Here is a 16,624-nt window from a genome sequence, read left to right as displayed (position 1 = left end):
AGTACACACACACACACACACAGAGACACACACATGTGCATCATTGATGACTGGAGCACACACACACACACTCACGTAGATATATGCACCGATGATGGCTGTAACACACACAGACTCATACACTGATGATGGCTGGAGAAGACACACACACATGCACATAAGTACCAATGACTGCTGGAGCAGGCACACGCAAATGAACCAGTGATGGCTGTGGCACACACATATACACACACTCATACACATTTCCCTACCCCCAAAACACCACTCCCAACATACACTCATTCCCCTATCGGTGCCTGAAGTATATATCCATACCCACACCCACTCTATACAACAAGCGCATGCACTTCCCCTAACCCCCACATACCCATATTCCCCCAATGGCAATTGGAATTTATATATACACACCCCCACAAATAGAGACAGTGCCCCCTCTTTCTCAGACACACACTCACAGAGTTCAAAATACACGCCAGGACTGAACTTCAGAGGAGGGAAATTCAACCCAATGCACTATGGCTGTCCTCCTCCTGCCAGTTCGGTCTTCAGAAAGTGAAATGGGTATTTGGATATAGGAAGTTGAGGAGAGGCTGCTGGGGGTGGGGGAAGAATGAGAGAGGGATTGTCTTGGGGAAAGGAGCAGGCAAAAGAAAGGGATATGAATCCTTAAAAACAGCTGCAGGTGATAAAGCATGCCTCTGGAAATATGGTGTATTCCCTGACATACACCTTTCCAGTCTTGTTTTTGCTTAGTCACAATATTGTCTTAAATATACAGCATATTGTATACGAAACAGTATATTTCTCTGTTCATTATAAACCATACTTTAATACAAAAACGAATATAATAGGTACGAATTGAGAAGTAGAAATTATGGTTTGCAGAATAGAAATAAGCAGATGGCTGCTGCTGTGAGATGATGTCATGCTTTGAGACGAGTGAGCTAAAATAGTCCCGACATTTAAAAGGTAAATGCATGAGCCTTTGAACATGGAATTCATTGTTTAAGGTTGGGGAGGTTTCATAATACTTCCCAACAGAGGTAAGCTGGAGAGAATTTCTGCCATAATCAATGCTAAGCATGCTGCCTCAGGCAGAGAAGGCGCCCCACTGGCTGTAGATGTGGAAGGATGTTAAGACACCTGTTCCTACATTGTAAAAGAAACGAGCCTGCACAGAGGTTGGACCCAGTGGGAAAATGTGTTTAATCTCTGAAGATAATCAAGAAAGTGATCACTAGCCAAGAGCATCTGTACAGTGAGAATTATTAATGGCTCACAAGGAAGAAAGGGTATGCAGAGCAAATGGTAGCAACACAGTCTGATTGATTAATTGCTCTATATCAGAAAACTTGAAACCTACGGGCCAGTGTTCTAAAGTGCGTTAGCGTCGGCCATTACTACGTGTAAATCTAGTGAGTATCCCGCGTACTGATGGCCTGAGTTAATGACATACAAATGAAGCAAACAGTAAAGTATGCACATATATACAGACAGCATCACATAAGCTTAACTGCACCTCCCCCAGTTTAGTTTTTGTGGTTTTTTTGCATTAATGTGCCTGCGGAGCAATTTGTAAACCTATTTCTCTGTGTTTTTTTTCTCTTTGCATCACAATATGTCAGTAGCAAAGATTCCTATGTTGCAATTGTTGCAAGCTAATTTATGTGCATTCACAGTGTTAACAGTACACGTGTAAACAGGCTTGCATGCAGTAACAGCACTGTCAACCCTTGCGATAGCTGTTAACATTGTACAACATTGGCCCCATATGAATAATCAATATTAACTTCATGTATAGAAGCAACAAATGTTTATATACAATATACAATATTATATACAATATACAATATTGCTTTTCCAATAATTTTTCCTTAATTACTGAATGGGAATTTTCTTTTTACATATAGAATCCTATGAGGAAGATGTGGCAAAGTATTTTTGCTGTAGTGCAATAAATTGTTCATAATTTATCAATAAAAATAGCACAGTGTTTTCTGTGAGAAAAAAAAAATCATCACACCAGAGGTAGAGTACTTTTGCACCTTATCGAGATTTTGATATGTCATCTCTTATGTTTGTTTGTGTAGTACAGTGCTTTGTTTTACAAAAGAGCTTGTTCATTGCCAGCCCGTTAACTAGAACCGCCAAATTACGAACACCCTAGAACCACTGCCGGCAAATTTTTTTGCCGCTATGTTTTAGGCTCCATAATTCAAAGGAAAACAACTGTTTCTGGTACACAAATTGATGCTCTGTAATAAGCACAGGCAAGAAATGTGTCTCTTTATTTCAAAGGTTTGCTGGTGTTGTCTGTGACAACAGTAGTTTCTTTACTGTTAGTATCATTCTAGATTATTCTAGATCTTTGGTTTGTTGATAGTAAATGTTTCAAATTTAATATAAAATTAGATTAAATAACCAACAGATTTTGTAGACCTCTATCATATCCCCTCTCAGTCCTCTCTTCTCCAAACTAAACATCCCTAACTCCTTTAGCCTTTCCTCATAGGACAGCCATTCCATGCCCCTTATCATTTTGGTTGGCCTTCTCTGCACTTTCTCCAGTACAACTACATCTTTTTTTAGATGTGGCAACCAGAATTGCACACAGTATTCAAGATACGGTCTCACTATGAAGCAATACAGAGGCATTATGACATCCATACTTTTATTTTCCATTCCCTTCCTAATAATTCCTAAAATTTTGTTTGCTGTTTTGATCACCACAGCACACTGAGTCGATGAATTCAATGTTATCCCCTATGACGCCTAGACCTCTTTCCTGAGTGGTAACTCCTAAGATAGAACCTAACATTGTGTAACTACAGCAAGGGTTATTTTTCCCTAGATGCATCACTTTTCATTTGCCCGCATTAAATTTCATCTGCCATTTGGATGCCCAATCTTCCAGTCTTGCAAGGTCCTCTTGCAATTCATCACAGTCTGCTTGAGGTTTAACTACTCTGCATAATTTTGTGTCATCTGCAAATTTGATCACTTCACTTATCGTACCCCTTTCCAGATCATTTACAAATATATTAAAAAGCACCGGTCCAAGTACAGATCTCTGAGGCACTCCGCTGTTTACCTTTTTCCACTGTGAAAACAGACCCTTTAGTCTTACTCTCTGTTTCCTGTCTTATAACATCTTGCAATCCACAAAAGGACATAGCCTCCTATCCTTTGACTTTTTAGTTTTCTTAGAAGGCTCTCATGAGGGACTTTGTCGAATGCCTTCTGAAAATCCAAATACACCACATCTATCGGTTTACCTTTGTCCACATGATTATTCACCCCTTCAAAAAAATGTAGGAGATTTGTGAGGCAAGATTTCATTTGGGTAAAACCATGTTGGCTGTGTCCCATCAAGCCATGTCTATCTAAATGTTTAGTGGATTTCATAACATGTCTGCGGCTGCGCGCGCATGTTATAAAATTGGGCGTAGATACGAAAATCTGGCCCTGTGTGTTCAATTGGACCTATTAAAGTGTATTAACAACAAGCGTAAATGGGCAATTTTATCGTGCCTTAGTAAATCACCTGAAATTAATCTCAAAGCCCCATTTGGTTCTCTACCAAATAGAAACAGCGTGATATTGTGGAAGGTGGACCAAGATACTAGTGATCATACAGAAGAGACTGTCTGCTGTGGGTGAAGTGCTGAGGTGCTCTTTATTGAGAAAACATAGAGATGTGCCTTTGTTTTGTTTTCTTTCATAAATTTACACATATAAAATTTGTATGCATGTAAAATCAGATTTATGTGCATGAAATAGATTTGAATGCATATGCACATACATACATAAAGTGAGGTTTCAGAGAAACAATATAAAATTTAAAAAATGCAGCAAACACTCTCTCCTCCCCCTCCTCAAAAAAAATAAAAACAAAACATTTTTCCCATGCTTACCCCTCAGAACCACCTGGAAGGACAGTTTTGTTCATTCTCCTTGTGCAGTTTGGCAGCCTTAACAATATACCAATATTCAGTGAGGGGTAGATTTTAAAAGGTGCGCGCAGGAGTAGATTTGTTCGTGCAACCCGGTGCGAGCAAATCTACTCCCAATTTTATAACATGCGCGCTGCCATGTGCATGTTATAAAATACAGGGTTGGCGTGCGCAAAGCTGCGCAAAATTGGCAGCCTGCACGCGCCGAGTCGTGAAGCCATCCTCCGTTCCCTCCGAGGCCGCTCCAAAATCGGAGCGGCCTCGGAGATAACTTTCCTTCCAGCCCCCCCCCCCCCACCTTCCCCTCCCTTCCCCTATCTAACCCACCCCCCAGCCCTAACTAATTACCCCCTACCTTTATTTTACAAACGCCTTGTGTTTCTTCGCTGCGGTACCACCGCTGATGGCGATTTCTTCACGGCATCCGTCTTTCTTTCCTAGAAACACTTAGCTTTAAGAATGTTAATCTCTTTAGGCCGAAACTTTGTATATGGTAAAGCTGCACAATCTGGTTTAGTTATAATAGTTACTGCCACATTTAAATCATTTTTTTGATTTTACTCTCACATAGTCACACACACACACACACACATACTTTCACATGCTTAGTCACATACACTCACACGCGCGCTCACATGCTCAGTCACACTCACATACTGTCACACACACACACTTTCACATACTCAGTCACACACACATACTTTCACATGCTTAGTCACATACACTCACATGCTCTCTCACATACTGTCACACACACACACTTTCACATACTCAGTCACACACATTCACATGGGCACTCACATGCACAGCCACACAAACCCATGTGCTCACATGTTCAGTCTCACACATGCACAAATACATGGCATGTTCTGCCTTTCACAAGCTCAGTCACACACATACCTTCTGTCACATGCTCAGACACATGCTTTCTCACTTGCTTCCCCTCTGGAAGCACAAGAGCATTAATTGAATCCTCTTTCTTCGGCCAATCAGACTTTTGCTTTTTCTTCTAGCCTGGGGCCCTATGGCTGCTGTTCCTGATGACAGAGAGGTTAGACCGATGGCACTTCTTTCTGCCAGCAGGCCAGGCTTCTCCTCCTGGTCCTGCCTGCCAGGGGTGGGCCGATGCTTCATTTTGGGACCCATGTAGCACGCTGCTCTTCTTGTTCCCGATGGGGGTGGGGGAAGGCTATTCATACTTCTAGCGGCACCGCGAGCCGTGCTGCTCTTCCTGCCCCTGACTGCCAGGGAGACATGGGAGCCGATGCTTCATTTTGTGGCCTGAGCACCGCGTTGCTCTTCCTGCTCCGACTGGACGAAAGGAGACTGATGACAGTTTGTGCGGCCCTGCAGGCCGCAATGCTACCTCCTGCCAAGAGACAAGCACCTGAGCAGGCTGCCTCTGAGCTGTGCAACAATGCTATCCCGATTTAGCTTCCTATCTCCCACTTCCACCTTCACGGACGGCCCTGAGGGATAGGGGGACACCAGGAGCTGGCGCAGCGGTTCTTCCCTTGGGTGGCAGAGCTCTAGTCCTGAAGAGAAAGAGCTGTATTGGGAGGAGGGGAAGCAGCATTTCAGCCACCTTGTGAGAGCGCGGTGGCGCTCCCTGGTGGATGGCGCCTATGGTGGTGGCGAGACTCTACCCACTCTTTTTCCTCGGTGTTCTTAATTACAGATAGTTGTATCTCCCTGGAGCAAGCACAGATTTTGGGTTTGCAGCTTTTGTTTAGCAGTTTTTAAAACTTTCCATGCTAAATCATGTGTGTGATTCATTCCCCCGCCCCTTCCCAAAAAGATACTCATTATTGTATCAAATCTAGTAGGTGACTTCACAGCCATTGTTAGACTAGAACTTCTAGATAGATCTGTAATTATACAGTGAGACACTGAAATTAAAAGCTAGTAAGAACCGATTATTACTAGGGATGTACAGAGGCAATTTTTTCATTTTCATTCATTTTATAGGTCACCTCCATTCATTTTGTTTGAAACAAAAAAACATTGTGTACATTTGTTTCATTTGTTTAAAATCAATAGGGGAAGCAATGAGGCCTATTTTTGAGCTTCAAAACTGGGGCAGCTTGGGGCAGCTTTTCAGGGGTTACGCGCATATCTTACATGCGTAACCCTTTGAAAAATCTATCATGAAGTGCCACACCCCCACCAAGTTGATCCTCCCTATCATTGCTATATAATTTGTACCCTGATATAACACTATCCCATTGGTTATCCTCCTTCCACCAAGTCTCTGTGATGCCAATTAAGTCAATCTCATCATTTACTGCTATACACTCTAACTCTCCCATCTTACTTCTTAGACTTCTGGCATTGGCATACAGACATTTCAAAGTGGGTTTTTTGTTTGTATTAATAACCTGCGTTTAGGGATAATTTGGAAATCATTAGCTTCGGTGATTTTTTACATATAGGCACATGGACTACGTTTGCTTCTATTGGATCCTCTCTGTTGGGATGCCCTAACTCTCCTGTTTCATTAGTATCCTTCAAGGATACATTTCTCCAAACCATGCACTGCTGAGTAACTGTCGGCTTTCCCCCTTGTTCTAGTTTAAAAGCTGCTTTATCTCCTTTTTGAAAGTTAGTGCCAACAGATTTGTTCCACTCTGATTAAGGTGGAGCCCATCCTTTCGGAAAAGTCTCCCCCTTCCCCAAAAGTTTCCCCAGTTCCTTAAAAAACTAAATCCCTCTTCCCTGCACCATTGTCTCATCCGCGCATTGAAACTCTGGAGTTTATTTATTTTTTATTTATTTATTTAGGTTTTTTATATACCGGCATTCATGATACAATCACATCATGCTGGTTTACATCTGAACAGGGGTGTACAATAACTTCAAACTATAACTTAAGTGCAGAGAAAAACAGTTACAAATAACAAGGCATATTGAACTGGGCGAAGAGAGAAATGAAAGGAAAGAGTTCTGCCTGCCTCTGGGGACCTGCATGTGGAACAGGAAGCATTTCAGAGAATGCCACCCTGGAGGTTCTGGATTTCAACTTTCTACTTAAAATCCTAAATTTGGCTTCCAGAACCGCTCTCCCACATTTTCCTATGTCGGTTATGCCCACATGTACCATGACAGCCGGCTCCTCCCCAGCACTGTCTATAATCCTATCTAGGTGATGCGAGAGGTCTGCCACCTTTGCATCAGGCAGACAAGTTACCAGGCGGTCCTCGTGTCCACCAGTCACCCTGTTATCTACTGTTATTTCTAATAATTGAATCACCAACTGTGATGGCCGGCCGAACCCTATCCTCCAGGGCAGTAGCTCTGGGAGACTTGTCCTCAGTGTGATAGGACAGTACATCACCTGGAGAGCAGGTCCTTGCTACAGGATCACTTCCTGCTTCACCAGGGTGTTCTTCTCCTACTGGGAGACCTTTCTGATCCAAGGCAGCACTGGGGCTGCCAAACTGGATTTGGGACTTGGCTATTATGTCCCTGAAGGTCTCATCAATGTCTCTCTCTGTCTGCCTCAGCTCCTCCAAGTCTGCTACTCTAGTCTCCAGAGATTGGACTCGTTCCCTGAGAGCCAGGAGCTCTTTGCACCAAGTGCACACATACAATCTCTCAGCGGCAGATAAAAAATCTTACATGTGACACTCAATGCAAAAGACTGGAAAGCCCCCCTCTTGCTGCTGGACTGCTGCCTTCATCTTAGTTTTATTGAGTTCCTAGTTAAGTTTAGGATATTAAGGGAGTTGGAATTAGAGTACTTTAAATGTACAGGTGAATTTACTAATGAATCAGCTAATGTCTTACAAGGGGATGATTAAACTTTCAATAAAGGCTGGTACAATAGTATGATTTAGATAAGACCTTGACTGATTTTTAATGAGAAAGTGTCTCTTCAATAAAAATCAAAGGTTGAGTGAGTGGGAAAGACAGACACTAGAATTAATTATCTCTGGCTTGCTTATTACCTCAGACACACACAAACTTGCGCACGCCGAGCCCAAGGGGAGCCCCGATGGCTTTTCCTGTTCCCTCCAAGACCGCTCCGAAATCGGAGCGGCCTTGGAGGGAACTTTTTTTTCGCTCCCCCCCCCCCACCTTTCCCTCCCTTCCCCTATCTAACCCATCCCCCAGCCCTACCTAAATCCCCCCCCCCCTTATTCCTCAGAGTTACGCCTGCCAGCTAGCTGCCAGCACACAAACCTCCAGCACGGCCGCTTTGCCGGAGGACTCGGGACGGCCCCTGGACTGCCCCCGGACTGTGGCCCCCGCCCCAGCCCGCCCCTTTTTCAAAGCCCCAGGACATACGCGCGTCCTGGGGCTTGCACGCGCCGCCGAGCCTATGCAAAATAGGCTTGGCACGCGCAGGGGGTTTTAAGGGGTTACGCGTGTATCTTACGCTCATAACCCTTTGAAAATTTACCCCGTAATGGGCTACTTTTACATGCAGCAATTATTTTGAAGATTGCCACCATAATTTTTTTTAAATCAAAATGTATGCACATAAATTAAAACCCTGCCCAGGCTCCTCCTCTATCCCCTCTATTGCCGTTGCCGAATGTGGATGAAAGTTCACACATACAGGTCTTCTGCACATGTTTTTACCAGCATATCATGTGAGCACATTTATTAAAGGACATTTCTACAGATAAAGTACTGTTTTACTCATAGAAATGCCTTTTAAAAATAATTCTTTTGGGGTAAATTATATAAGGAACAAAAAATATCATACAATTTGATATTAAAGGATATTGTTTGTTTCATTTCAGCCAAAAAGTGAACAAATCAATGTGCGACATTTAACATCTGGAAACTGGGAAGTCATCAAAATCTTAGCTTATGATGAAAGCTCTCAAAAGATGTAAGTATTCTTTTTTTGTCTATTGTGAAATAATTCCACCACTAACAATTTATTAAAATCTAATGGCAAAAAAGAATTGGCAAGATAACACAATATTTTAGATATAGATTTAATATTATTTGTAGCCTGCATCCTCCAAAGTTCCAAGCGGAGAACATGTAAACACACAGAGTATAATATGAGAAAAACTGGGGATCCAGGATGGAGGTGACAAGCAGCTGAGGGGCAGAGCACCATTATTTCCTTCCTAAAAATATTTGGATAAATTAAATTTTACCTTATGGGCCGCAAAAGGAAAGGCAAGTTTACGGCTAGCCCTGTGGCTCCACTTGCTTCTACTCCGTGCAGCCCGATGAATGCTCATGTTCTCCGGGATCCAACGCCATCAACAGAAAAGCTCTTGGGGGGTTTGGGAGGGGTAGGTTTGCCTCCATTCCCCTCTGTCTCTATGGCATCACTGAGTCTAGCAACGTGGACATCATCCCCGAACCAGCTGCAGCTAGACTTCTCTCTATGCGGTTAAGAGAGTCGTGCTTGGAAGACATTGGAATGATTCCCCTGGGAGCTGGGAATTCTTAGAGAATTAGCCTGGCTACGAGTTTCAACGAATTGGCTGTCTTCCTTCTTCAATCGGAATTGGCAGGCAAAGTGAGGGCAAAGGCATTTTGAATTCTGGCAGCATATCGCCTTTGCCCTCACTATGTCACAAGGGCCGACCAACGGTACCTGTGACATAGTGAGGGCAAAGGCGATCGGCGCCATTTTCAGTACTGGCATCGGACGGCCGGCGTGCACGAAGTCGCTCCCGGACCCCCGCTGGACTTTTGGCAAGTCTTGTGGGGGTCAGGAGGCCCTCCCAAGCTGGCCAAAAGTCCCTGGGGGTCCAATGGGTTCCTGGAGCGACCTCCTGCACGCTGTCCGTCCGCCAGTACTCAAAATGGCGCCAATAGCCTTTGCCCATATTATGTCACATTGGTTAGCCCCTGTCACATGGTAGGAGCACAAGATGGCACCAATGACCATGTGACAGGGGCTGACCAATGGCACCGGTAGCCCCTGTGACAAAGGCTATCAGCGCCATGATGAAACCAGCACCGAGGGTGTGAGAGTGCAGGGGATGGCTCCTGGCCTCCCTGCTGGACCACCAGGGAGTTTTGGTAAGTCTTGGGGGGGTCAGGAGGGCGGGGGGTTGTAGTTAATTTTAATTTTAGCTGGGACACGAATAGAAAGCGCCGTATTAACGCATCGGGGCACCATACGGCCGAATGTAACGTATCTGCTCCCCGACGAATCCGAATCACAAATGCAACGTATGGCATCCCTCTGCACATCCCTACTCAATGGTTCTTGTCAGTGTGCACACTGCAATCTACTCCTGTATTTTATAACCTGTGCTTTTATGATATGCGTGGGTTTCTAAAATATAAACAAATGTACCCAGCAACCTGTGCATGTATGTAAAAATAAAAATGCAGAAATGCATATTGCACTTATCCAGATAAGTTCTGATGTATCCAAATAAGTAGCAGCTTTGCAACTACTTAGCAGGATACATCTTAATAGCACTACTTATCCAGCTAAGTCAGATAGCCAGATAAGACTTATATAATGCTACTTAACCAGATAATTAGCTCTATTTGAGACTTATCAGTCTATCTTACTTAGCCAAATAAGTGGTACTTTTAAGACTTATCTGGCAAAGCCACTACCTAGCTGGATAAGTAGTGCACAAATACCATACCTGAATATTTTTACTTCTAATTTTATGCATGGAGATTTTACCTGCTGTAATTTTCATGCATTTACCCTCCGTAAAACAGATGGGATTAGAGGAAGTTGAACAGAGTTGGAGCTCCATACTTTATTCAGGGGGTTTGGCCAGGATGATAGAGCTCAACCCTTCACAGGGTCAGAGTAGGGGTCCGGAACCTTTGGTTGATTTTGAGCAGGATGTGCGTGTGGAAAGGATCCCCATGCTAACACCCCCATCCTTGCCCTTGGGCATGTTAACATAGGAGATTTTGAAATGTACACAGTATGCGCACTCTAAAAGGCTCATGCTCCATTTAGTGTGGTCCTTTTATCATGTGCATGCGCTGCATATCATTAGATTAGTGAATCAGTCACAAATTTATTTATTTATTTAAGTTTTATATACCATCACTAAGACAGGCTATCGTAACGGTTCACAAATTAAAACACACAGATACAATAACAAATGCGGTTATAAAACTCCTATATATAAAACAACAACAATTATAAATAATAACTAAAATGTCAATAAAACAAAAGCTAAGCCCTAAAATATACAATAATAATTCAAATAAATAATAAGAGAATTAATGAATTAATCATTAAAAAATGCATTCATACCAAAATAAAAAAACTAAAAAGACATAAAATAAAAGATGATATCAGCATGCATGCTAAAAATGTTTTAGGTTGCCATTTAGTGAGTTGTCCCCATAGAATATGTTCAATTGTTTAATACAATGCAGTTGGAATCTTCTATAGTTCCAACTGTTTATGTGCCCTATTTAGAACAAAAGTAGGTACATGTTGTATCCTCTCTTGGTGTTTTTTGTGGATGAAAAGGAATTAAATTCCAGGCTATGATCTATAGTCCACTTGTTGTCATTTGATTGAAAAATCCGTTCAGTTTTGCTATACTGCAGCTCTATACTATAATAAATGTAACAATAAAGGCTTTGTTCCAGTCTAAGCTTTTTAGACTTATGTGATTTGTTTGTTTTCTGCACAGTTATTTTTTAAGCACTGAAGATTCCCCGAGAGGAAGACAGCTATACAGGTAGGCACAGAAGAGAAGAGATGCGCATTATCATCTGAAGATAATGTAGGCTTCAGATTTTGCAAAATTTGCATAATTGTTCACAGCTCTGCGCAGGATTTAATCTCCAGAAGCTAAAGGCAAACAGTGTTCCAGTCACCCCGTATATTTTTTTTGTAACATGAAAAAAATGTGTTGCGTCACGTTTAGAGCTGAACTCCACATGTACTTTGTATAAGCAGTCTTCAGTCACAATTTTTAAAGCAGACTTTTGTGCGCATGTCCTCTTTGAAAATTAGCCGGTACGTCCACACCCTTGCAAGGCATATATACGTATGTTTCTGCCTGCAGGAGAAGAGCTGTAAATATCTACACGTGTATTTACATGTATACTTCAATTTTAGAAAGAATGTATAGAAATGGTTTCCTCACTCTAATGCCATCCTCTGGAATGCCTCTTTCAAGTATATGTAAAACTATGTATGAAATTGCTTCCTGTGTACTTTTCTGCATTCAACCCATGAGGTGATTTTCGAAAGGCTATGTATGCATTAAAATGGTATTTTATGTGCATATATGCTTTTGAAAATTCAGTTCATTATGAATAAACTTCTATTTTATAAGTATATTTTTGCACTGTTCTGAATTCCAATACTTCTTATCTGAGATTTTATTAAATTGCCAACAATTCTTTTGAAAAAAAAAAACACATAACACTGGATTATACCTTACTTACCGTATATTATTTTTTACTTCATGGCCCTGAGCAAACTTTTCTGGTTTGAAATATATACTTTCCATTAGGGATGTGCATTCGTCCTGATTCGGCCACCCCAAAAAACAAAGGGAAGTTCCCCGAAATTTTGGGGAAATTCATTTTTCGGGGTTAGTGCATACTAACCCCGAAACTTGGGGCGGACGAAAAAAAAAGGCCCGAACCACGGGAAACCGATATTTCCCACAGCAGATCGATAATGAAGGCACATCCCTACTTTCCATAAAGGGCCTTTATGCACTGCTCTAAAAGGCTTAAACTGAGCACTGGGAGGGCAATTTTAATACCCCATTGGGACATGAAAGCTAATTTTCAAAGGGAAACTCCCCATGGAGTTTCCTTTTGAAAATTTCGAGATTTGCTTGTGCAAAGTAGGTGCAGTCATATGCAATCAGGGATTTCAAAGTGAAATCTCCCCTCTCTTTACCTCCCCTCCCCAGCCCCACTCCTTTTTGATGTGACATAAAAGAAGCGCACTATGGAATAGCGCTGATAATTTCAGCTGCTGAAAGGAGGGATATTTTCAGCCCATTGACTTTATCTGGATGATTCTTTAGTTACCTAGGCAAATTCCTTTCAAAAGTGTCCCCTCTCCCCACATATTTGGACACATTGGAGCCGAAATCAGCTGCTGAGTGGTTAGTTAAGTTAGCCAGATATACTGTTCTTATCTGGTTAACTTAACTGGGAGCCACACTGCTGAATATACCAGTTATCTTAAAAGTTAGTGGGATAGGTATATCCCTGTCCTATAGCGCGGCCAAAGTTAGCTGGTTAACATAACTTTTCAGTAATTCGTGTAAATGGCTTTTAAATATTGGCCCCATTTTTTCATGTATATTTTGTCTCACAAATTTAGTTTTTTCTTAATAAGGGACTCTGATGCACAGGATAGGTCTTAGTGTGTCATTTGCTCTAAATGACAACACTCTTGATTTTTTGACTACCGTAACTCAAAAACACCAAATGATTGATGGGAGGTAGAAGTTAATTGGATAACTCAGGAAGGGATCCCCATTCATTACTCTGCTGCAAAGCCTGCTGTCTGTCTTAAGAACCTATTTGTAGTGGGCTGTGAACAGAGCTGTGGTTTGGCCCCTCAACCAGATATCTGATTCTATAGTGACTGACATATGGGAGGTGTGAGTGTATGCAGGACAAGGGGTGGTGATTGCTTATCAAGGGGAAAAATCCTAGTGACTCCGTTATCCCATTAGCCTTGGAGTACCTATGGCATAAATGGCAGTGAGTAGCTTTGGCTCAGATTCAAAGCTGAAAGAATAAGTGGTCTGAGAAAGGCCAGACAGGCCAAAAATGTTATTTCAGTGCCTTATGCTAACATTTAAAAATGGCATTCCATTGTTTCCTATACAAACAATAGTATATGTTGCACAATCCCCCTACATCCCCCTCACTGCTCTCAACACCTTACTACACAACAGCCCACCTTACTGAGAGGACTAAACAGCCCGCAGATATGACCTTTTCTCCATACCTGATTATCTGATTAATTGATAACTTCACATTATATGCAACTAACTAATTTTATGAAAGTAATATTTTAAGTAAATATATCTATGTTCCTTGTTGCACTGTTTAGCAATTCTTAGTGTCACATTATAAAACTATGCTACTTTCTCACTGGTTATCTGTAACCCGCTTCGTTGTTACATTGCAAAACTTCTATTATGGTTACACTGTAAAGCTTTGTTGCTGATTCCTTGTTTGCCTGTAAACCGATATGATGGCCACCAATGAATGTCGGCATAGAAAAACTATAAATAAATAAATATGTAAATAGCAGAATGTTCTTTAAAGAAAATTCCTGGATGATTGTTAATTGATATATATTTTTTTTATTTTTAGTGTGTCAATAGTAGGATTATTGAATCGCCAGTGTGTTTCATGCAATTTCTTGAAAGATCAGTGTTCCTACTTCAGCGCAAAGTTTAGCCCATCTGACCATCATTATATACTACATTGTAAAGGTAAGCAATATGTTTTATTTATTAAAAAAAAAAAAAAAAAACTACTCTTGTCTAAAGTACATGGGCATGAAGAGTTTAAAAAAAAATAAAAAAGCAGAGTCCTTGTATTAGATTGCTTAACATGAGAAGTGTGATTTCGCATGAGCGCCTGTTTTGTTCAAATCCTCCCCCTGAAATAATAATAGGCAATGCTAGTGAGGCACGAAAACATGTCCCTATAGATGTCAGGATCTAGTAAAGTGTGTTATCTTATACATACTATCACATTTATTTCTGCTGGCTGTAGTCCATTAAACCATGAACTTTTTTTTCTTGGCATGTCCTCATACTCATCTTTGCTACCTTATGAGATATAGGGAGGACTCTTGCAGGTAAAACTGTTTTATTTGTGGGAAATGAGTCAAAATGTCGTATTTCATATCATTTTCAAAATGGAGCCGATTAAATTTTGACGAAATTTCATTAGAATCTCATTTCATTTTGAAAACCCATAAAAAAAACAAAAAAAACAAAGCCGGGGTCTCGCTTAGGGGTAGATTTTAAAAGAAGCGCGATCAGCCTACTTTTGCTTGCGCATCAGACTCAAGCAAAAGTACGCTGGATTTTAGTAGATACGCGCGGAGCCGCGCGTATCCACTAAAATCCTGGATCGGCGCGCGCAAGGCTATCGATTTTGTATAGCCTGCGCGCGCCGAGCCGCGCTGCCTCCCCCCGTTCCCTCCAAGGCCGCTCCGAAATCGGAGCGGCCTCGGAGGGAACTTTCCTTTGCCCTCCCCTCACCTTACCCTCCCTTCCCCTACCTAACCCACCCACCCGGCCCTGTCTACACCCCCCCCTTACCTTTGTCGGGGGATTTACGCCTCCCGGAGGGAGACGTAAATCCCCGCGCGCCAGCGGGCCTGCTGCGCGCCGGGCCGCGACCTGGGGGCGGGTACGGAGGGCGCGGCCACGCCCCCGGGCCGTAGCACGCCCCCGTACCCGCCCCCAAAACGCTGCCGACACGCCCCCGGAACGCCGCGACGACCGGGCCCGCCCCCCCGACACGCCCCCCTCCGAGAACCCCGGGACTTACGCGAGTCCCGGGGCTCTGCGCGCGCCGGGAGGCCTATGTAAAATAGGCTTCCCGGCGCGCAGGGCCCTGCTCGCGTAAATCCGCCCGGTTTTGGGCGGATTTACGCGAGCAGGGCTCTGAAAATCCACCCCTTAGGGAATAAGGTGACACCCAAAGCAGGAGCCCCTGCCTCCTCCCAGGCATGATTCCAGTACCTTGGACTAGGCCTAGGGCTGAAGCCTGGGCCCCGCCTAGGCATAGGCTGTGGCCAAACAAAGGGGTCGTGGCCTATGCCTGAGCACAACAGCAGAGTCTTGGCCTAGGCCGAGACCCGAGCAAAGGCTCCGGCCTGTAAAATGTCCTAACGATACCCCCCCCCACCCCCCCCCCATATTTATCAAATCGCCACATCCTGGCCCATTCATGATACCTGGGCCTCTGGCTAGGCCAGGCCCCAACCCAAAGGCCAGATCCTGAGGCCTGAGCCTGAGACCAGAGTCAGGCCCAGGCCTCAGAGCTCTTTTTTTAGAATCTTCTTTCTTCTTCATGAACTGATGCCATTCTCTGGGGTTGTTGCACTGGAGTTAAATAGCTGCCATACATGAAAATGGCACCTTCCAGTTGGGAGGATGCACCATAGTTAATAAACTGCAGGGCCTGGGCTCCAGGACAGGCAAAGGTGTCAGGCCTGGGCCATGGCCTATGCTGAGGTCCAAGCACAGGGGACCCAGCCACAGGACTGGGTCCCGGCCGAAGCCAAGCATTGTGTCCCGGCCTCGGGGCCAGGCCGTGGGGGTTGGGCCTGGGCTTGGGCCCTGGCCTAGGCCATGTCCCCATGTTGGGATGCCTAGGCACAGGCTGAGGCCTCACTTTGAGTAGGCTTAGGCCACAGTAAGTCACCATGACCTCAGCCCAGGCCCTACATAAGGCCCCGAACCAAGCCCTGGGCCTAGGTGTCACCTGAAGATCCCTCCCCACAGGACTGGGTAACTGGAGTCCTGGGAGCATCCTGGTCCTGGCATTTTTCTGGATGGGGGGCATGGGAGGCCCCCCCCCCCCATTTTTTTTAAATGTTTATTTCATTTTTTTTAAATTAAAGAAATGAAATTAAGATTACACAAAATGAAATTCATAGGGAAAAACAACCCCAAAAACTTAACAAAAATGAAAACAAAAATGGCCCCCCTTTCCCATTTAACAAAATTGCCTGCCTAATACATAAATACACG

General features: G+C 43.3%; 1 protein-coding gene across 1 annotated transcript in view; it reads left to right on the top strand.

Moving 5' to 3' along the window:
• The window catches only part of DPP10 (dipeptidyl peptidase like 10), a 1,181,383-nt gene that overhangs the window by 1,058,432 nt on the left and 106,327 nt on the right, over nucleotides 1–16,624 (top strand). Inside the window, exons 14-16 of the mRNA XM_029605348.1 lie at nucleotides 8,702–8,793; nucleotides 11,555–11,602; nucleotides 14,223–14,344. Coding sequence (XP_029461208.1) covers nucleotides 8,702–8,793; nucleotides 11,555–11,602; nucleotides 14,223–14,344 — 262 coding nt within the window. The remainder of the gene's footprint in view (nucleotides 1–8,701; nucleotides 8,794–11,554; nucleotides 11,603–14,222; nucleotides 14,345–16,624) is intronic.

The sequence above is a fragment of the Rhinatrema bivittatum genome, chromosome 6, assembly GCF_901001135.1.
Source record: "Rhinatrema bivittatum chromosome 6, aRhiBiv1.1, whole genome shotgun sequence".
NCBI classification, from domain to species: Eukaryota; Metazoa; Chordata; class Amphibia; order Gymnophiona; family Rhinatrematidae; genus Rhinatrema; species Rhinatrema bivittatum.
This window is presented reverse-complemented; position numbering and strand designations above follow the sequence as displayed.